The 23,092-nt window shown below is 45.8% G+C and overlaps 1 protein-coding gene across 2 annotated transcripts in view; it reads right to left on the bottom strand.

Moving 5' to 3' along the window:
• SVEP1 (sushi, von Willebrand factor type A, EGF and pentraxin domain containing 1) overlaps positions 1–6,718 on the bottom strand; it is a 137,424-nt gene extending 130,706 nt beyond the window's left edge. For both annotated transcript variants that reach the window (XM_035140342.3, XM_035140343.3), the window contains exon 1: positions 5,986–6,718. In XM_035140342.3, the coding sequence (XP_034996233.3) occupies positions 5,986–6,501 (516 nt within the window). In that variant the 5' untranslated portion in view covers positions 6,502–6,718. The remainder of the gene's footprint in view (positions 1–5,985) is intronic.
• Positions 6,719–23,092: the final 16,374 nt, after the last annotated feature.

Genomic DNA, 23,092 nt, shown 5'->3' with positions numbered 1-23,092 from the left:
TGACTTAGCCTGCTGTCTCTGGTACCCTGGAAGATGCTTTCCTGATATGCTGCTGATAAGTTAATGCAATTCTACCAAGAACGAATTACACTTTGCTCCTAAAAACCAATGAAAAATCCCGAAGAAACAAAGGTTACTGAGAAATAATTCCAGAAGAACAGTTGAGTTAAGCCTGCTTGCAATTAAAACAACGAAATGTTAAAGCAACGGAAACTAACCAATTGATTGTGATATAGCCTGTCATAATATATTTGTCAGTCTTCAAAAAACCCTTTTTTGAAGGGGGGGGGCGGAGATGTTCTTATTTTATAAGTTAGCTCCTTAGCCACTTCCTGAATTGAATGCATCCCTTTGCATCAAGAGCTGCAGAGCTGCATGGGTGGTGATGGACCATTTTGAACTGTGTGTGAATACTAGCAGCAGAATCCTATGCACGTTCACTCAGAGGTAAGGAGCATAGAGTTCAGCGTGTGGCTTACTCCCAGGAAAGTGAGCACAGAATTGCAGCCTAAGAGAAATAAGCAGACAAGATAGTGGTGTCATCTGCAGCACCACTGAGCATGTTCACATAGAATTAGACCCCACAGACCTCAACAGGACTGACACCCTACTAAGCTCGCATTAGATGGCAGCCATACACACCTGAAATTTGTGGAATTACTTGCAAAAATTTTTAGTGTTAAGGTAGAAAGCAAGAAAGACATTTTACAAGTAAGTCTATATTGAAGCAAGTGATGATTTTTATATTTGAACCACCCTGAGACCTGCGGGTACAAGATGGTATACAAATTTAATAAACAACAACAACAACAACAACAACAATAATATATTTGAATTGGGAAATGCATCATTCAAACATAAATTATAAAAAAATATTCACTACCTCTTACTTATTCCTGCTCGAATAAAAGAAATGTTCCTACATTAACATAAACAAATGTTTTTTTATCTTTTTCATACAAAACTCCCTGGACCTGATCCAGGCAACATTAAGCAACAGCGCAATCCATGTTTACTCAGAAGTAAGCCCCTCTGAGTTCTATGGGACTTGCTCCCAGTTAAGTGTGTGGGATTGCAGCTACCGTAGGTTAAGCTCCACTGATTTCAGTGAGACATGAAAGTATTTAACTTTGCCCTATATTTTATGCACATCTTTAATAATAAATGTATTTGTGTAGGACAAGTTACAGAGGATATATTTTAAAGGAACGTGATTAATTTTAATGCCCCCCAAGCAAGAGACTGAATAATTTCTGTCTCACAGAGCAAATATAGAAGCCTTAGCTTTACCTTACACTTTTGAGATGATAGAATGGTTATCAAGATTGCTACCTTACCCTGTTTCAATTTTTTGCACCTGCTTAGTGGATTGTTGTATTTTTTTATGTGGTGAGTCACCTTGGGATGTTACATGAAAGGTGTTATACAAATACCTAAAGAGCCATTTATTAAATAATATGTTCAGAACACTTCTCAAACTGCCATATTCCACTTTGCCACATGACAAATGCCATGCAGATTTCCAGATATCTTCTATGATATACACTGTGTATATATTTGATGAAGTAGGCTCCAGGCCACAAAAGCATACACCATAATGAATTTGTTATTCTTTAAGGTGCCACAAGCTGTCTGGAAAATGGTTACAGTCAAACCTCGGTTCCCAAATGTCTCTGTTTTGGAATGTTTTGGCTCCCGAACGCCGAAAACCCGAAAGCAACTGCTCCGGTTTTTGAACGATTTTCGGAAGCCGAACATGCTACATGGCTTCCGTTTTGAGTTTCCCTGTTGTATTGAGGCTTCTGCTCTCAGTTTTTGGTTGTCAAACATTTCGGAAGTCGAAGGGTCTTCTGGAACAGATTACGTTCAACAACCGAGATTTGACTGTAATACATATGATCACAGCTTTCCTCAATAAATAAGGGCTCTTACCAAGTGGTTAATGTGTGTTGAATTATTACAGCTATTAACACATTAGGCAAGAAAAATGCATATAAACATACAAATAAAATTACAAGCTAAAACAGGTAACTCTCAGTATTATGGTAAAAATGTGAAAACGACAATTTGACAACTTTGAGGCTCAAAAAACGAGTTAGATGCTGTCCTGACTATGTATCTACATAATTTCATGATCTGAGTGTTTGAACTGATTCCTATTCATTCAGTGTTGATAATCCTGGGAACTATTTTCTTAACACACACCCCCCCCAAAAAAAACCCAGCAAAGACTTTATTAGCTCAGAAGTGGAAGCAACAGGAACTACCAACAACTGAAGAGTGGCAGACGAAGGTGATGGAATATGCAGAGCTGGCGAAGCTGACCGGGAAAATCTGAAACCAGGGTGATCAAGCTTTCCAAAAAGACCGGGGTAAATTTATACAATACTGTATTTGAAACAATTAAAAACACTAGCAGGACTGACTTAAGAATACTTGGAATGAGACTCTACCTCTTTACATATTATTTTTTTTAAATGGGAAATGGTGTATTGTAAACAGGAAGAAACACAGCTGTGATGACAAAGAAAAGAATTAAGGTAACCATGAGATGGGAGGGGGGGGAGTAGACAAGCTCATATGAGGAGCAAAAGTTTATTGTGAAAAACGAGGAAGTATTTATATATTGTAAATTGGAAACTTAATAAAATATTATAATAAAACAAGAACAAGAACAAAACCTTGGAACATTCCTTGGTGGAGGAGAAGATGTAAGTGAGTGGGGAAAGAGCTTCATTAGTATGCCTTATTCAGTATCCCATTAGTATCCCTTACCCATGATGTTGGGAAAGATGGAGGGCACACGGAGAAGGGGACGACAGAGGACAAGATGTTTGGACAGTGTTCTCGAAGCTACGAACATGAGTTTGACCAAACTGCGGGAGGCAGTGCAAGACAGGAGTGCCTGGCGTGCTATGGTCCATGGGGTCACGAAGAGTCGGACACGACTAAACGACTAAACAACAACAACAACAACCCATGAGGGACTGGGGTGAAACCGCCGCTGTCCCCCACCAAGGGAGCGGAGCTGCTTTCACCCCAGCACCTCGCGGGTCCAGGCTCAAAGCATGTTTTTTCTCCCTCCTCTTTTCAACATCGCAATGTAACACTATACAGTGGAACCTTGGTTCTTCAACGGCTTAGTTGACGAACAAATTGGCTCCCGGACACCGAAAACCCGGAAGTAGGTGATCCGGTTTTTGAACGCTTTTCGGAAGCCGAACATCCGACGGGGCTTCCGCTTGTGTGCAGGAAGCTCCTGCAGCCAACCGGAAGCTGCGCCTTGGTTTCAAAATGTTCTGGAAGTCGAACAGACTTTCGGAACAGTTTACGTTCAATAACCAAGGTACCACTATATCGCAATGTTTGGGTGGCAATACATTGTGATGTTGAAAAGCTGTTATCACCCAGCCCTACATCAGTGCCGTAGCTAGCGGGGGGTGGGGGTGGGGAGAAGAGAGCTAGTCAGTTTTTCCCCCCAGGTGAAGCCTCTGGAAGGGCGCCATTGGGGCCCCCAGCCTGTGTTCGTGTTTATGCAAATACGCAAGGCGGGTGCCATACTGGGTCTTTGACCTGGGTGAAATACAGCCTAGTTTCACCCTGAAATTGCATGTGACACTACAACTCTATGTACATATCAAAGCTACATAGGTTTTTGGTAGTGTAGATGTGTTTATTTGTCTGTGTGTGCTAAAAGTATTCATTTGGAGGTAACAATGTTTCCCGTTGGAGGTCAGCAAATTTCACTGACACAAACATTTTGTGCACATTCTGAAGATATGTGTCCCAAATTTGGAAATCATTGGAACTCAACTTCAAAAAAATTCAAAATTCAAGATTTCTGAAGGTTTTGGGGGGGGGCACAGAGAACTAGACACTTACTTTTGTTAAATTTAATGTATCCCTATAAAAATGTTCATGTGGAGGGAACATAAAGGTAAGACCACCCTAGGAAATCAACCACAGGGTGTAGCACATGCACACCATTTGAATGGGAATGTCCATCAACTTTACCCCCCCCCCTCAAATATTTAAGTGGGGCGGAGGCAAAGGGACCTCGGCCCCTAAGGGTGGTCTCCTATGCATGAGGGCCATGTGTTCCAGCCCTCCTGCAATGCAGGGATATTTTGTCCAATGTGCAGCTCAAACCCACAACCCTGAGTTTATGCTCAAACCCTTTAGAAATATAGGGAGCTGCCTTGTACCGAATAAGACCATTGGCCTACCCAAGCTCATTGGCCTACCTACCCATGACCCTAGCTCAGTCGGTGGAGTCTGAGACTCTTCATCTCAGGGCCGTGGGTTTGAGCCCCACCAGTGCCGGACTTACGTATAAGCTAAACAAGTTATAGCTTAGGGCCCCACTCTCTTGGGGCCCCCCCAAAAAATGTAAAGGGAAAAAAATCCTGGATGTACATTTCCAAAATATAAGATAAAAAACAAATAAAATAAAGCTTACATACAGCAACAGTGTTTTGTGTTGTGTGGGCTCCTGTGATGTAGGTCATGCTAGCCAGCTCCCTAAAATATCACTGGTTTGCTCCTTTCTATATATAGGGTGCCTACATTCTGCATGGACTGGCTGCATGGCAACATGCGCAAATGGCTTTAGATAACTATTAGGTCCATAAATTGCCATATAACATATATTCAACACAAAAAAAGTGGTGATTAGTTGTTGACGAAGGACAGCTGGACATCTAAAGGGCCCCCATTACCTCCAGTAGCTTAGCAGGCATCTCCAAACTTCGGCCCTCCAGATGTTTTGGACTACAATTCCCATCATCCCTGACCACTGGTCCTGTTAGCTAGGGATCATGGGAGTTGTAGGCCAAAACATCTGGAGGGCTGCAGTTTGGGGGTGCCTGGCTTAGGGCCTCATCAAACCTCAATCCGGCCCTGAGCCCCACACTGAGCAAAAGTTTCCTGCATTGCAGGGTTTGGGGCTAGATGACCCCTGTGGTCCCTTCCATCTCTACAGTTCTCTGATTTCATGACCCTGAGATGAAGAATCTCATGCTCCATCAGCTGAGCTTTCTGCACTGGAGATGGGGGGGGGGCAGACCTGGGACTCTTCTGCCTGCAATGCAGATGCTTTGTCTTTGAGCAGAACATCTGGAGGAACCAACTCCAAGGAGCCAAGGTCTCTTCGCTGCCTCTAAAATATTTGAGGGCTCCCCACTCCCCGAAGTTGATGGGCATCAGCAGTGCTATTTCTCTAGAAAAATAGTTGCCGGTACACCGTGAAGTTGTTACAGTAAGTGCCACACTTTCTAACAAAAAAAAATAAGAGGTTCAAGTCCCGGATACCCTGGGGAAAAAACACTGGGTATCGCCATTCAAAGCCAGGGACTCAGGGGGGTTAAACCACTGAGCCTAGGGCTTGCCGATCAGAAGGTCAGCGGTTCGAATCCCTGTGACGGGGTGAGCTCCCGTTGCTCGGTCCCAGCTCCTGCCAACCTAGCAGTTCGAAAGCACGTCAAAATGCAAGTAGCTAAATAGGAACCGCTACAGCGGGAAGGTAAACGGCGTTTCCGTGGGCTGCTCTGGTTCGCCAGAAGTGGCTTTGTCATGCTGGCCACATGACCTGGAAGCTATACGCTGGCTCCCTCGGCCAATAATGCGAAATGAGCGCGCAACCCCAGAGTCGGTCACGACTGGACCTAATGGTCAGAGGTCCCCTTTACTTTTACCTATCACCATTCAAAGAGTGGGCAAGAACGCTGGCAGGGCTTACTTGGACCCCCCCAATATTTTGCTCAAGTTGGCACCTCTGCCCCCCCCCTGAAATATTTGACGGGGCCAAAAAATTAATTTAAATTATGGGCATTGCGATTCAAATGGTGTGGTGTGCCGGTCATGTGATCGATTAGGCAAGACGGGGCTTACCTGCCCCCTAACATTACATTCAAGTCTCCCTCCCTGCCTGGAGGGCACCACGTCGGCACCCACCCTGCGCGTCCCGACGTTACGGCCGCCACTCACCGCCGCTTGCTGGAAGGCGCCCTTGGTGTAGGTGCCGCCCCCTCGGTAGCCGATGGCCGGGATCTCCCTGCCGAGCAAGGCGCACTTGTGCTGCTGCCGCTGCTGAGCCCGCGCCGTCGCGGGCGAGATGTAGTCGACTCTCGGCACCACGTTGTTCTTGGAGGAGAAGGTGACGAGGGCGACTCGCGTGGCCGTGGGCACCACGGGGAAGTCGGACAGCAGCTTCTTGACGAAGCGCAGCTCGCTGCGGAAGTTGGCCTGGCCCACGCTCGACGACTCGTCCACGAGGAAGACCAGCTCCAGGCTCCCGCTCCGCTCCCTCAGGCGCCGCACTTGTCGCTTGAAAGCCCGGCCCAGCTTCTCCACTTTGCCCTCCGTCGCCGGCGAGGGCGACGCCGAGCGCGCAGCCAGGGAGCTCAAGTCGACGGGGCGGGAGAGGCTGAGCGGCTGCGGCGGCGCCCAGCCCCAAACCAGCGACGCGCCGCCCCACAAGTACACCGCCAGCAGGGGCCACATCCCCCCGGGTCCAACTCGGATCGCCTCCCCCCCCCAGCTGCGCGCGCCGGACGCCCCCTCGAGCTTTCCCCCTCTCTCGCGCGAAGCCCTTTCCTTTTTTGAGCGCGCACGTGGAGAGAGAGAGCCCTGGGCGCGCTCGGCGGTGTCTAGCCTCTGGCTGCGAGGAAGAAGGAAAGCGCTGCCGTCGCTCAAGCCCTTCCCCGACGTGTTTCTGAAAAAATAAGGAAGAAGGGGGCACCGGCGAGAAAGAGAGAGGAAGCTCCGTCCTCCTCCTCCTGCTGCTGCTGCTCCTGCTGCTGCTCCTCCCCTTCGCTCAAGTCGCGGCTGACTCCGGATTCCTTGTCACTCGAGCGCCGTCGGTGTCTGCCAGGCTGTCAACATTCCCGGCGGCGCAAACACATCGGCACCGAGGCTTAAGCTCTGATTGATCCCATATGTCTGGCAGGCAGCGCCGGACGGAGGGGAGGGAGGGAGGGAGGGAGAGAGGGGCGGCGAGAGGATGGCGGGCTCGAGGGATGCATCCAGATACCACGAGTGCCACGGTAATTGGAAACACTTTGTAGCAGCAGGCGCAGCGGGAGACCGGGGGGGGGGTGTGGCCGGTTGGGGGAGGGAGGGGGAAACGCCACCTCCCGCTTGCAGGAATACTCCTATCTCGCCCAGTGTTTTCCCAGGTCCCTTATTTCAAAGGAAGGCAACTCCCAGAACATTGGATTGTAGAGTTGGAAGGGACCCCGACGGTCGTCTAGGCTAATCCCCCCCTGCAAGGCAGGAATCTCGGCTAAAGCATCAAGGACAGATGATCAGCCAACGTCTCCTCGGAAACCTCCAAGGAATCGTAGAATCATAGAGTCGGAAGGGACACCTGAGGGTCATTTAGTCCAACCCCAAGCAAGGCAGGAATCTCAGCTACAGCATCCAGGACAGATGGTCATCCAATCTCTCCTTAAAACCATCCAAGGAAGGAGAGTCCACAACTGGGAGTCTGTTCCACTGACAAACAGCTTGTACTGTCAGAAAATTCTTCCCAGAATCTCCTCTCTTGTAACTTGAAGCCATTGTTTCGAGTCCTATCCTCCAGAGCAGGAGAAAACAAGCTTGCTCCCTCTTCCATGTGATATTTGAAGATGGTTCTCCTATCTCCTCCTAGTCTCCTCTTTTCCAGGCTAAACATCCCCAGCTCCTTTGACCGTTCCTCTTAAGGCTCTTGATCATCTTGGTTGCCCTCATCTGCACACTTTCCAGCTTGTCAACAACCTTCTTAAATTGTGGTGCCCATATAAATGGACACAGTATTCCAGGTATGGTCTGACCAAGGCAGAATAGAGTGGGACTATTACTTCCCTTGATCTGGGCACTAGATTTTTGTTGAAATTCCTGCTCAGTTCAGTGGTCAGCCAAAAAGAAATAAACCCCAGCGCAGCTCGAACTGCTCCTATAAGGGTTTCTCAAACTTCAAAAATGGTGGTATTTGACCCAGAGTCATTGAATTGTATAGTTGGAAGGGAGCCTGAGGGTCATCTAGTCCAACCCCCTGCAGTGCAGGAATCCTTCCTGGGTGGGCTCAAACCACCAACACCCTGGTTAACAGCCAAACACACTGACCCATTGTGTCACATAAGTCCCTTCCCCTTCTTTCCTTTCAAGTAGTAGTAGTAGTAGTAGTAGTAGTAGTAATAATAATAATAATAATAATAATAATAATAATAATAATATGCCACCTATCTGACTCGATTGCCCCAGCCACTGTGCCTGGCTTACACCAGAATATTAAAAATAAAAGAAATTAAACATAAAAAAATCCTTATACAGGACTGCCTTCAACTGTTTTCTAAAAGGCAGATACAGTCAAACCTTGGTTGTTGAACGTACTCTGTTCTGGAAGCTCGTTTGGCTTCCGAAAGGTTCGACAACTGAGGCATGGCTTCTGATTGGCTGCAGGAGCTTCCTGCAGTCAAGCGAAAGCCACGTCAGATGTTCAGCTTCCGAAAAACTTTCAAAAACTGGAATACTTCCGGGTTTGTGGTGTTGGGGACCTGAAATGTTCCAAAACAGAGACTTTTGGGAACCAAGCTTTAACTGTAGTTGTTTATTTTCTTGACATCTGATGGGAGGGTGTTCCACAGGGCGGGTGCCACTACCGAGAAGGCCCTCTGCCTGGTTCCCTGTAACCTCACTTGGAGCTGGACCTCAGTGTCTGAGCTGGACGATGGGGGCGGAGATGCTCCTTGACTGATTTTTCTTGCTTAACTGTATATATCGGCCTTCCTTTTTAACCTACTGCCCTCCAGATGTTTTGGCCTGTAACTCTCAGCCCAAAGACTAAGGCTGGCATATGCAGTGAGGGTAATGATTTTGGGTGGAAGGAAAGCCTGGCCTAAACGCAGCCTCTTTCTTTAGTCTCAGACATGTGATAGAATGGCAAAATTGACTGGACCAGATTGTAAGTAGCTTCTGGTCTAGATAATTTTTGTATAAAATATTTCTTTTCTTTTAAAGGCCTGCAGGAACATGTTTGTTGGTTTGTGTCCATGCTTTCACACATTCTAAACCAACAAAATGTTTAATCTTACCTAAAAGTATATGCAGGGATATGCAGTGTGTGTGCTATAAAAAGAAGAAGAAGAAGGTAAAGGACCCCTGGACGGTTAAGTCCAGTGAAAGGCGACTATGGGGTTGCAGCGCTCATTTCAGTTTCAGGCCGAGGGAGCCGGCGTTTGTCCACAGACAGCTTTTCCAGGTCATGTGGCCAGCAGGACTAAACTGCTTCTGGCGCAATGGAACAAGTGCCAGAGTGCCCAGAAATGCCATTTACATTTCTGCCACAGCGGAACGATATATCTACTTGCACTGGTGTGCTTTCGAACTACTAGGCTGGCAGGAGCTGGGACAGAGCAACAGAAGCTCACCCCATCGCAGGGATTCGAACCACCGACCTTCTGATCAGCAAACCCTAGGCTCTGTGGTTTAACCCACAGCGCCACCCGCATCCCTTACCTGGGCAATCACAGGCAGCAGTGAACATCACACCAAAATGCACATGTCTGTTGCCAGAGTACGTACTGATCATGTCTCTGGACTTCCCCCCCCCCTGCTTAATGAATTAAGAAAACCTGCGCAACCACTATGAACATGGCATGAGACATACACAGACAGAGAAATTAATGTTTTGTTCTACAGACAATGGCAACTGTACAATACAGCCTCCAGGTCTCTGAAAAGCTATCATCTGTATTCAGCCTTAAGATGCTTTTCTACAACTGCATTTCTGCAGAGGTTGCCCAGGAGTTCCCAGTTGACTGGGCCATTTTATTAGCCAGATGAAACACATGTTGCCCATCAACATTATTAAACAGTTTCGCTCATTATAGCTACATGTTCTGAAACCGCTTACTGTCAGGATGTGACAGTTCTAGTGCTGAGAACCGCTAACTGTGAAAATGCGGCCGTTTATTTTAATCTCAGCAACCTCCGCACATGTGCAAAGCTGAAAAATCTAGGAGACAATTATACATTAATCCTCCTCATACGGAGATTAATGAAAATTCACATTTTGCCGAGTGACGGGATTCTCGCCCCGCTGATCCTACTGTCATCGCCCATCCAGTTCTTCCCTTTTCAGCCCAACAGGACTCTGCGTGTCAAAAGGTTGATGGCTCAGTGGGCCGTAAGACAAAATATAATTTATATGTATATGCATGATTAGTTAGGGCAAAGGCAATTTATCCTTTAAAAATAGATTCAATTGCAAAACAGAACGCATGATTCCAGAGGATTAAGGAAGGAGGAATTCCGCTAAGATTGTCAACTTCAGTGTCACAAAGGCATGGCTTGGAAACAAAGAAAACCCAAGGCAGTTAAAAGAGATGAGGGAGAAGTGTTGCTTTTTAAAGGGAAGAATCTGTGTGCCTGGCCTTCTTCTTGACAGTGTTTGAAAATGTGCTGCTAGCCCTGTTGATCACTATTTCAAACAACACTCCTGTGATTTACATTAGTTCCGCATGGGTGGTATACCCAAAGATGCAGATCTTTGTGTTTGTAAAGCCAGATCTACCCTGTTCACATCGAAAGTGGGGAATGAGTCTGATGAGGGAATGAGCCCTTAACTTTCCCATGACTTACTTTGTTGCTCACTGTCCAATGACGTCACTTTTTCTGCAGCCACGCTGCAATACCAGAAGTTAGCAAGGAGGTAAGTTGTGGGTGGAAGGAGGCGCTGTGGTCTAAACCACTGAGCCTCTTGGGCTTGCTGATCAGAAGGTTGGTAGTTTGAATCCGTGCGACAGGGTGAGCTCCCATTGGTCTGTCCCAGCTCCTGCCTACCTAGCAGTTTGAAAGCATACCAGTGCAAGTAGATAAATAGGTACCGCTGCAACGGGAGGGCAAACAGCGTTTCTGTGCGCTCTGGTTTCTGTCATGGTGTCCCATTGTGCCAGAAGCAGTTTAGTCATGCTGGACACATGACCCAGAAAGCTGTCTGTGGACAAACACCGGCCCCCTCAGCCTGAAAGCGAGATGGACTTAAAAGACAAAACCTATGCCAGTAGGTCTTTTAAGTAGGCTGTCCAGTTTTTAACTAGTCATCAAATTAACCTCCCATTTTCTTTCCATGCAAATGGAAATTGCATAACTGCAAGCTTGTTCTTGCATGAGAGGGGAGGTTATTTTCAGTCACAATATAAAGTCCATTTATTTGCAGCTTAATTTTACAGTACAGGGGAAAAAACGTACTTGATGTGTTCAAAACCACAAAGAGTCGTACAGACCTTAAAATACCAGTTTCTTCTGGGTTGCAATGCTGATGTCGAATCTGTTTTGAAAGGGCACCCCAGAGAAATTAAGTAGTGTAATTCCTAAAATGCAAATGAGTTTGTGACTCACGTCCCCGGTACCAGAATTGCTAAGGGTTGATTTTCACATCTTCATACTTAGTGCCTAAAGATGGCAATGCCTATTAAAATTATACCATCTGGCTTCAGTTAACTGCAGGGAGGGCGGGGGGAAGAGAGTGAATGAGGATCACTTTGGAATGGCAAAAAAACAAACAAACCCCAAAACCCACCATCCATTGGGGGGCCACATTTAAAATACTGTCCCAATCCAAATCCAGAAATTTCTTAATGTTTTTCAGTGTAAAGGGACATAGGCTAGGGGCCGCCAACCTCCTTGGACCAGTGGGCACATTCCAAATTTTGATAGAATACTATGGCCACCAGTCATAAAATGGGGGACAGAGCATAACACAAAACGGTTTCCATGAGGAGGCATGGCATAACACAAAATTAGAGTACTACCTCAGTTTTACTTGTGAAGTCACACATGTCCTGCTAGCTCATGTCAGGGCTGCACCGGACGAACAGGAGTGGTGGCAAGCCCATAGCTACCAAGTCTCCCGTATTCCCAGGGAAACCCCCGTTTTTCCAGCTGTCCCCAGCCGAAAAAACGGATTTTTTTTGTTTTTCCACGGTTTATTCTGGCACGGCGGCCATTTTGGAACTGGGCGGAGCATGCTCAGAAGCGACTTTTGATGCTGCTCCGCCCAGTTCCAAAATGGCGGCAGCGCTACTTCCGGCCTAGGCAAGCCCCCTAGGTGAAGCGGCAACCACAGAAGAGTCTGGGGAAATGGAGGAATTCTTACCTGGAGAAGACTGGTGGCGGCGCTCCTCAGAAGAGGAAGAATCAGATAAGGGAGAGGGAAGACCAGAACAGGAGGAGGAAGGAGTTGAGGCAGAACCAGGCCCTTGTGAGGAGAGGAGCTGGTAGCCCCCCCTCTCAGCTGTAGAGCATAGAGCAGAGAAACATAGGGAACAATTGGAGGCAGCTGCAGCTCGTAAGAGGCGTGGTGGTGAGCCGGCTACTTAAGGAAGGCCGGCTGCTCCCTTCGCCAGCATCTGCAACTGCTGTGCTGAAGTGTGTGGCTGTCCTTGCTCGCCCTGTTCCTGATTCCAATGTACCTGACTTCGGCTCCTCTTGACCCCAGTATTGATACCTGACCTCGGCTGGTTACTGACGCGGACTGCTCCTGACTTTTGCTTCTCCTGACCCCGGTACTGATACCTGACCTGGACTGTTGGACCCAGGCTCTGTCTGCATCCGACTGCTGCCTTCAACACGTCAACCTGTTGGTGCCCTAACAGCTCAGGCAGTAGAGCATGAGACTTAGGGTCATGGGTTTGAGCCCCATGTTGGGCAAAAGATTCTTACATTGCAGGGGGTTGGACTAGATGACCCTCATGGAACCTTCCAACTCTAGAGTTCTTTGATTCTAACTCCCTTTTCCCCAGTGCCAAACCATAACCATAGCTTAGGCTGCCACCTTGTACTCACAGACCCGCTTTGCATATGTTTCATGTTTTGCATTTGCCATTTTTTTGGGTGGGGAGAAGATTTGTTAACCTTGTGTTGTGCTCTTTGCAGAAAATTAAGTTCTAGGGAGTACTTGATGCAAGGCGAACACACCACTGGAAAGATGCAAGGGGGGAGTTGGTTGCATGGGGGGAAAGGAAGGCCAAACTCGGAAGGGTCCATGGGCTACTAGAAAATAAGACAGAAGCAGAAAAAGTGTGGTACAGGGGAGGGGGAAGCAGCAGCTATTTAGGACCTTGGGGATTCCCATTGCCTGGTGTCCAAACAACTCAATTATCAGTCACAGTTCTGACTTCACTCCTTGGCTAAAAATACTGACAGGTGGGAGCAGGCAGGCTGACTGCTTAGAAGGGGTTGCCTGCACATTTTGATTCCTAACTTTCTAGGAGGGCTAGAGATTATTTTTCTCAATGAAAGCTCAAAACCCTTGTCTGTGGGCACCAACAAAGGCCTTCATGGATGACCTGGGGGGTGCCAGGTTGGCAACTCCTGCCATAGGCTCATACACAATCTTTCCTATGGGGCATTTGTACGTATCTTAAAAGCAACTTCAGAAGTGGCCTTGACTCATGCTGTCGCCTAGACCGATAAACCACACACGAAATTAACAGGATGTTCTTATTGCCAGGCTCTTAAAATGGAACTGGAGCATGGCTGCATAGCATTTGACATAGTTTAAGCCGTTCTTCATGCCAAATGTGGGGTTTTTTTATTATTCCGTTTCCCTGACATGTTTACAGTTTGACTGGCTTCATAATTTCTGTCAAATTATGTTTGGCTTCATAATTTGTATCAAATCCATTTACTGTTCACATAATATATATATTATGGATTTCAAAAAAACACAAGATGGCATATCCCCTTCTTTTTCAAATTGATTAGGCCTCCTTAAGCACTCTCAAATCATGATATAAAGTTTACAACCAGCCGGATGGGCGGGGTATGAATAATAAATAATAAAGATAATGATAATAATTAATAATAATTTTTGCTTTAATGCCAACTTTGGAATCTTTGGGTTTTCCCAAGGACCTCAACTGTGCAAGCCACACTGAAATAAATAAGCTTTCTACAAGAATTTGGCTGCGGTCTTCTTGCATCCATCCATCCAGGAGCAGCGATTGCTGTTTGCACATGCACAGAAGCAGCGATCACCCTTCGCACATGTGCAGAAATGGGCAATCGCCGCCTGCGCACAATGGCGCCTCTCCCAGTGACACGTTTCGACCTCCGGACGGACCTCCGGAATGGATTATGGTTGCAAAAAGAGGTTCCACTGTATTGATGGTTTTGAAGGACTTTTAGAAGCTAGAAGACCCTCTCTTGGGCTCAAGGGAGAGAAATGCATTGTATTGGACTTGATATGCATCAATGCTACTGCTTAATAGTTGCCATCCTGCAAGTAAAGAGTTATCTTCAAAGTCTTGTGCATGGTGTGGGATGTAATCCATTGGTACAGTCAAATGCAACATTCCTTATTTCCCTAGAGTGGACACAGACAGGTGGACATCCAGTCAGTGTAACTTCCTGTTCCACTGGTCTGGAGCATTTCCCCCCTGCATGTGACCTGGGAGATGTGTGTGGCTCTGGCTGACTCCATAAAAGAGCCGAGTGATGCAGCCATTTTCTCACTTGTATTTCTCATCTTGCTTGCTGATCTTTTGCTGCCATGCTGCTCTCCTGTAGCCATTTTGCTGTCTTAATGTAATTTTTCTGTCTGCTGTCTGCTGGCTGTCAGCCAGCAGCACATGAGTTTAGTCTCCCTTTCAGCGATCAAACCGTGAACTGAAATGTGAGTAAACGTTTTGCTACTTTACTCAGAAAGACTATTGTGTCTTTATTCTTTTAAGAGGGATCAAAAGGGGACACCAGGAATAAACTTAACGAAGAGATTCAAATGAATCTGCAAACTAGCTTCCAGCTATATTGAGGAGAATTTGCTCTGCTACATCACTCACTAGCATGAGTGAAGGAAGGATAAATCTGTACTTATCCAATATATCCTTTCCTACTATCTTTAACATTCCCACACATGGGGTCTACTTCATCACTAGGGCTTTGAGCAGGCATCCCCAAACTGCGGCCCTCCTACAACTCCCATGATCTTTAGCTAAGAGGACCGGTGGTCAGGGATGATGGGAATTGTAGTCCAAAACATCTGGAGGGCCGAAGTTTGGGGATGCCTGGCTTTGAGCATGAAGCTACTGCATTGCTCTGCATGACTCAGAAAAATAGCCATCACTTAGAACCAGAAGATCTCATTTATCCTGCAAAATAGAAACGTGAGCCTTCCCTTATGCAGAGGGATAACATCTTGCCTATAGTGAGGTCCTGATTGAAGGGAGATTGGAACTTTGGCCTGCAGCTTGTGCTCTTGAAACCGTCACAGTTCTCCTTGTAAGAAAAATGGGGGACGGGGAGTAAAGCCAGAGTTTGGAGTTCTATATATTTTGGCTGCAGCACAGCTGCTCTAAGTGTGGGGTCCATGTGGGGTCTATGACACACACATGGACCGCCACAAGAGTTCAAGGCTGCTGTGCTTTAATCGGTGGACACATGCACTACAAGCCCCTGATGTGGGAGACAGCAGCTGTCTCCACTCATGGAGTAAGAAATAATAACATTTTGTACAATTGTTTTAGAAGCCCCTGACAGGCATCCAAACAGAACAAGGGGTGATGTCACAGACTGCGTGCCGTAACCTTATCCACTTGAAAACAAATGGGCTTTTCGGGTAAGTCCACAAGACAGGTCAGTGTGGCCTAGTGGATGATGTCAGGCTTGAACTGTAAGGCCAAATGTGAAGCTCACTGGGTTTCTTTGGGCCAGTCACCACTTCTTCTTCTTTGGCAATCACTCGTAGCCAAGTAAGATAGTCTTCCATAATCACAGTCTCAAAAGTGAGTCCGTAAGTGACTGTGGAGGCCAATTCTGGATCCACACATCCTTCCACAGTGGGGACATAGGTTCCCGGGCGGGAGTTGATCACGGAGAGGGTTTGCCAAACGTGCCTTCCACTTAATGCGTTTCTTTCGACCTGAGTTCGATCGTCTTCAAAGCCCATGACACCTTTGGTAAAGGCTGTTCTCCAATTGGAGCTCTCACAGGCCAGTGTTTCCCAGTTGTTGGTGTTTATACTACATTTTTTTTTAGATTTGCCTTGAGAGAGTCCTTAAACCTCTTTTGTTGACCACCAGCATTACGCTTTCCATTTTTAAGTTCGCAATAGAGTAGTTGCTTTGGAAGACGATCATCAGGCATCCGCACAACATGACCAGTCCAACGAAGTTGATGCTGAAGAATCATTGCTTCGACACTGGTGATCTTTGCTTCTTCTAGTACACTGGCATTAGTTCACCTGTCTTCCCAAGTGATGTGTCAAATTTTTCGGAGACACCGTTGATGGAATCTTTCAAGGAGTTGGAGATGGTGTTTATATCTAGGCCCACCCAACCAAACAAAGTTGTTGAAAGGATAAAATAGGGAAGCCCATGTATCCTGCCCTAGTGACTAGACCAGGGGTTCCCAACAAAATTTTCTTGAGGACCCCTCATCGAGCCGCTATTGTGACAAGGACCCCCATTAATTCCTAATCCTAAAATTAAAAAGTGAGAGCCAAATTAAGAGTTTTGCAAAGAGGCAGCGCGCGCCAGGGAGGAGGGAGGGGAATGGAGAAGACAGGGTACCTGCGCAGTAGCGCACAAATGAAGCCGACGCGCGCAAAGCATCTTGGGGAGGTGAGCGTTAGTAGAATGCGTGCGCTGCCTCTTTGCAAAACAGTAGTGTTTGTAAAGCGCCACCTAACGGCATACAGCAGAACTATCTAATTCTAGTTTTGTGCTAGACTCTGCTCATGCAGGAAGCGGCCAAAACAAAAAATCTGTTATCATACGAAATATATTTAATATATTTTTTATTCTAATAGCATCCTGCGGACCCCTCTGGCATAGCTCGCGGACCCCTGGGGGTCCCCGGACCACCTGTTGGGAAACACTGGACTAGACCAAGGGGTATCTAGTGTGCTGCTCTCTGGGTGGAGTTAGGGCTTTTCCACACTTGTGCTTGTCCCGCACCTATAAAGCACAGGTCTGAGATGTTTCCCTCCTTTTTTTTTAAAAAAGATATATCTTTATTGTTTAAAAAACTTATAAGACAAAATTCATACATACATAATCCACACCTACAAACATAAACTTCACATTACTATACCACATAACAAAAGACAAACATAAAAATGAATTGTTCTTTAGTTCTCACACTTGTACTCTATTTACCAGATCTTAAAAATGACTTCCAATTAAACTTGCTGTATTTTATCTATTAACTTAATATTTTCGCACAGTTTGTGTATACATTCCATATTTCCATCACCTAATCTTCTATTTAACAATTTTTTAAACAAGTTTCTGTCTAGTTCTACTAACAGGGTTTCTTTTATGTTATTATTTTTCAGATACTCTTTGAAAGCTCCCCAATCCTTATTGACTGCTTGTTTCATATGTCCTCTTATGCTACCTGATGTTTTTGCCAATTGCATGTATTCTACCATTAAAGACTGCCAGTCTATTATACTGTTTTGTTTTTCAAATTTCTCGCTATCGATATCCTACCTGCTTTTGTTGTTGTTTTTTAGTTGTTTAGTCGTGTCCGACTCTTCGTGACCCCATGGACCAGAGCACGCCAGGCACTCCTGTCTTTCACTGCCTCCCGCAGTTTGGTCAAACTCATGTTCGTAGCTTCGAAAACACTGTCCAACCATCTCGTCCTCTGTCGTCCCCTTCTTCTAGTGCCCTCAATCTTTCCCAACATCAGGGTCTTTTCCAGGGAGTCTTCTCTTCTCATGAGGTGGCCAAAGTATTGGAGCCTCAGCTTCAGGATCTGTCCTTCCAGTGAGCACTCAGGGCTGATTTCCTTCAGAATGGATAGGTTTGATCTTCTTGCAATCCATGGGACTCTCAAGAGTCTCCTCCAGCACCATAATTCAAAAGCATCAATTCTTCGGCGATCAGCCTTCTTTATGGTCCAGCTCTCACTTCCATACATCACTACTGGGTAAACCATAGCTTTAACTATACGGACCTTTGTAGGCAAGGTGATGTCTCTGCTTTTTAAGTCTCCTCCAGCACCATAATTCAAAAGCATCAATTCTTCGGCGATCAGCCTTCTTATGGTCCAGCTCTCACTTCCATACATCACTACTGGGAAAACTATAGCTTTAACTATACGGACCTTTGTAGGCAAGGTGATGTCTCTGCTTTTTAAGATGTTGCCTAGGTTTGTCATTGCTTTTCTCCCAAGAACAGGCATCTTAATTTCATGATTGCTGTCACCATCTGCAGTGATCAAGGAGCCCAAGAAAGTAAAATCTCTCACTGCCTCCATTTCTTCCCCTTCTATTTGCCAGGAGGTGATGGGACCAGTGGCCATGATCTTGGTTTTTTTGATGTTGAGCTTCAGACCTGCTTCTACCTGCTACCGTGCCATATTTCTCTCTTGTTGCGCCAATTTCCCCAGAAAAACTCAATTGGAGCAAACATCAATTTGCAGAAAACCTGATTGGTGTTTGCTCTGATTCAGTGATAAAGAGGAAGTTTGGGGACAATGGGTGGGGCAAGTGGTAAAAAAGATAAAGGTAAAGGACCCCTGGACCATTGAGTCCAGTCAAAGGGGACTATGGGATGCGGCGCTCATCTTGCTTCAGGCCGATGGAACTGGCGTTTGTCCACAGATAGCTTTCTGGGTCATGTGGCTAGCATGACTAAACTGCTTCTGGTGCAACAGGACACTGACAGAAGCCAGAGCGCATGAAAACACCATTTACCTTCCAGCCACAGTGGTACCTATTTATCTACTTGCACTGGCGTGCTTTCATACTGCTAGGTTGGCAGGAGCTGGGACAGGGCAACAGGAGCTCACCCCATCGCAGGGATTGGAACCACCAACCTTCTGATTGGCAAGCCCGAGAGGCTCAGGGGTTTAGACCATAGCGCCACCCACTCCTGGGACAAGTGAGTGTGCGGACGAGCCCTTAGACCCCAACTCCCATTAACCAAGCCTGTTTAGGATGAAGATGCATTTAAACCTGAAGAAATAATGGCATTACTCCTTGCTTGTGACCATCAGGCAACGAGAAAAGGCCTGCTCTATGTTGACAAAAATGGCAAGTTCCTTGTTTTCTCCCCTCATATATATTTTATGTTTCTTTTCTTTTCTTTTTTAACTTTGTAAAATAACATTTTCATTCTTGCCTGGTGTGCAGCTGCTCTGGCTTCCTTTGTTGTCGCTATGTTGTCTGTTTGGTGTCCGGTTTCTGGTATGCGTTGCCAGGCCAAGATTGTCTTTACTTCGTTACTACCGCTGCTCGAGCAGTTTGCGCCTCGTGTGAGTCACGACAAAAATATTTCAGGAATGGGTTTCAGAGGCAGATAATCATTATTAGACATTTTTCTGCCCGCAGTGTGGTACATGCGTATCGCCACCCGCAGCGCATCAAGGTTGCCATCACCCCAGTTCCATGGAACCACAGAGTTCAGTCGCTGTGACTCCTTGCTACATTCAACAGCTAGGCTGCATGAGGATTTCAGGGGCAGTGCCCGATTTACGTATAAGCTAAACAAGCTATAGCTTAGGGCCCCTCTCTTGGGGACCCCCCCAAAATTTAAAGGGAAAACAACAACTGGATGCACATTTCCAAAATACAAGATTAAAAAAACAAAATAAAACCTACAGACAGCAACAGTGTTTTGTGTTGTGTAGGCTCCTATGATGTAAGGAATGGGCCCCGCCTGCTAGCCAGCTCCCTAAAATATCACTGGTTTGCTCATTTCTATATATAGGGTGCCTACATTCTGCATAGACTGGTTGCCTGGCAACATGTGCAAATGGCTTTAGATACCTATTAGGTCCATAAATTACCATATAGCACATATTCAACCCAAAAACAGTGACAATGACGGGGGTGGAGACACTCCTTCAGGTATACTGGCCCGAGGCCATTTATGGCTTTACAGGTTAGCACCAACACTTTGAATTGTGCCCGGAAACATACTGGGAGCCAATGTAGGTCTTTCAAGACCAGTGTTATGTGGTCTCGGTGGCCACTCCCAGTCACCAGTCTGTCTGCCAAATTCTGGATTAGTTGTCCAGTCCAAATAGACTGATAGTAAGGAACATAGTAAGAAACCCTTTCAAAGAAGAACCAGAATGAAAACTTTCCAGAATTGTCCGTGAATGGACAATTTGCTTCTTTGATGGCCATCAAGCAATATTTCAGAGAGTCAACTTTAGTCTCCTGGCTTCACGCTGCCTTGGCTGACATTGTTTATGTGTTCCTTGATAAACGGAAGGAGGACTTGGCCTTATGTGGGTGTCGGGGACCCTGTTTTAAGTAAATCACGAGTCTCCAGTGGAGGTATTTAGAGTTTCCAGCAGAGGTGGACCCCTGGCCTTGTCAAAGTTTCATCATCAACTTCAAAGCCACTCTGTTTTCTAGCAGAAGGAGCCGGGCATTTGTCATTTATGACGACTGCCTTGTATCAAGAAATGGGCTCAAGATGGATTTTAAAAAAAATAAAGCCGTCATCTGTAGTCTTTCAAAGCACATACAGAAAACTGGAAATTGGAGCGGGGTGTGTGTGTGTGTAAATTAGGACTGCAATGTTTATTTGGAACAAGCAATGGATGAAGAAACTAAAGCTTTAGGCCAGGAACAGCCAATCGTTCAAGAAGTTGCTGGACTACAGGTCCCGAAATACTGTAAACAGTCAATTGCAAGAACTCTGGCCAGCAGGAAGATGAATTTCAAGAAAGTCTTCAAAAGACTTATGTGATGATGAATTCAAATAGGAATCAATTTGGTGTAAGGGTAGTTATTCTTAGATATACCTTCAATGTTCATTTAACCATACATAGTTATCTCTGTCTTTTACAAACTATAAAACTTTGTGCTTAGAAATCCGAACGTGTTTTTGTTATAAGGATAATTACTCTTAGATTTATTTCTCATGTTCAATTTTTCAACATTCCAGCTGATGAAGAATTGTCGAAACAGGGCCTTGCCCTGGGATTTTTCCACTGGAATTTATGTATATTTGCCTCACCATCATACTGGAATTGATTCCTATTTGAATTCACCATCACATAAATAAAACCTTTGGAAGACTTTCTTGAAATTCATCTTCCTCCTGGCCCGAGTTCTCGCAATTTACTGTTTATTTCTGGACTACAGGTCCCATCATCCCTGACCATTGGCCGTTCTGGCTGGCGCGGGTGGGAATTGGAGGCCAGCTGCATCCTGGGAGCACCCCATTGGCTACTCAGAAGCTTCTCAGAAGCTTTCAAAGATCCTAGAACAGGCTTGGCGGATTAAAACCAATGAGCCAAACAGCCCACCCTGTAAGAATCAGCAATGAGGATCAAGTACTGAGTTTTTGCTGCCCTCCAGTGGTGCTCTGGTGCAAATACACAAGCTATAACAATTTGAAAGAAAAACCCTGTCTTCCTTTAGAGCAGGGGTTCCCAACAAAATTTTCTCGAGGACCCCTCATCGAGCCGCTATTGTGACAAGGACCCCCATTAATTCCTAATCCTAAAATTAAAAAGTGAGAGCCAAATTAAGAGTCTTTTTATATTTTATATTTATACGTTTTTTTACAGTTACAACAGAGTACTCCATCAGTATACAGTTAGTTTTAATTTTCAGTTCTTAATGAGATGAGTTAAATCTGTCCTTTGAGTCCATTATTTCTGAAATATTAGGTTCCAAACTTGAAACTTCCACTCTGAAATCCGACCGCATGTCGAGCCGATTCCTATATTTGCTTTTCATGAAACACATGGAAGAAAATGCTTGCTTTGTTTACAAACACTACTGTTTTGCAAAGAGGCAGCGCACGCCAGGGAGGAGGGAGGGGAATGGAGAAGACAGGGTACCTGCGCAGTAGCGCACAAGTGAAGCCGACGCGCGCAAAGCATCTTGGGGAGGTGAGCGTTAGTAGAATGCGCGCGCTGCCTCTTTGCAAAACAGACTCTGCGCTAGACTCTGCTCATGCAGGAAGCAGCCAAAACAAAAAATCTGTTATTATACGAAATATATTTAATATATTTTTTATTCTAATAGCATCTTGCGGACCCCTCTGGCATAGCTCGCGGACCCCTGGGGGTCTGCGGACCACCTGTTGGGAACCACTGCTTTAGAGCCCAGTAATGATAGTGAAAAATAGACGCAAACTTAAATTATTTTGTAGGAATTAATTTTTTTTTAAAAAAATAGAGTAATTTGACTAGTGTAAGACACAACATACTCAAAGTTGTGGTGTTGGTCTCTATGCAAAACAGAGCATTTTCATCTCCAATGTTCAGGCCGGTCATATTACAGAGCAAGCAGGCTACTCTCCTGTAGGAACTTCAGAGGTTCTGAGAAGAGGCAGAAGTACCAGTGGGCCAACCAAACAGGATGTGTGGCCTGTTGACAACGCAATGCACCGCCAAGCAGAGTGGCGCCAGTAATAGCCACTGTATAGAGATATGTGTAGGGAACTGTGTAGGGAACAATAAACTTCGGACCACCCAAAATCATGCACCCTTAGCTCCGGTCTTTGGCCACAAGCCACAGCATCACGTCTGGCCAAACACAGCCAGATGGGCAGGGTATAAATAATAAGTTACAGTGGTACCTTGGCTCTCAAACGCCTTGGTACTCAAACAACTTGGAAACCAAACACTGCAAACCTGGAAGTAAGTGTTCTGGTTTGTGAACTTTTTTTGGAAGCCGGATGTGCTCCGTTTTGAGTGTTACGCTTCCGTTTTGAATGTTACACTGAGGTCTGCCTGTTTCTGCTATTTATTTCGCGTTTTTGATTTTTGCCCGGCCCTCACCGAGCAGGGAACCCCCGGGCCCTGCACAGATGGACTACTGTATTTTAATATTTTGTTGGAAGCCGCCCAGAGTGGCTGGGGAAACCCACCAGATGGGCGGGGTATAAATAAATAAATTAAATAAATAAATAAATAATTTACAGCCATTATGCCTTGTAGCCACTGAAAGCCTTATCGTTCATGGGTTTGTCTAATCCCTTTTAAAGCCTTCTAAGCAGGTGGCCACCACCACATCTTGCAATAACAAACTCCATAGTTTTAAACCATGCACTCTATAAAACAAGTATTTCCACTCTCCTGTCCTGAATCTCCCATCTTCAACTTCATTGAGTGACTCCTGGTTCTAGTA

This window comes from Zootoca vivipara, chromosome 15 (genome assembly GCF_965207765.1).
Source record: "Zootoca vivipara chromosome 15, rZooViv2.hap1.1, whole genome shotgun sequence".
NCBI classification, from domain to species: Eukaryota; Metazoa; Chordata; class Lepidosauria; order Squamata; family Lacertidae; genus Zootoca; species Zootoca vivipara.
Note: the sequence above shows the minus strand (reverse complement) of the source record. Positions and strands in the feature narration are given on the sequence as shown.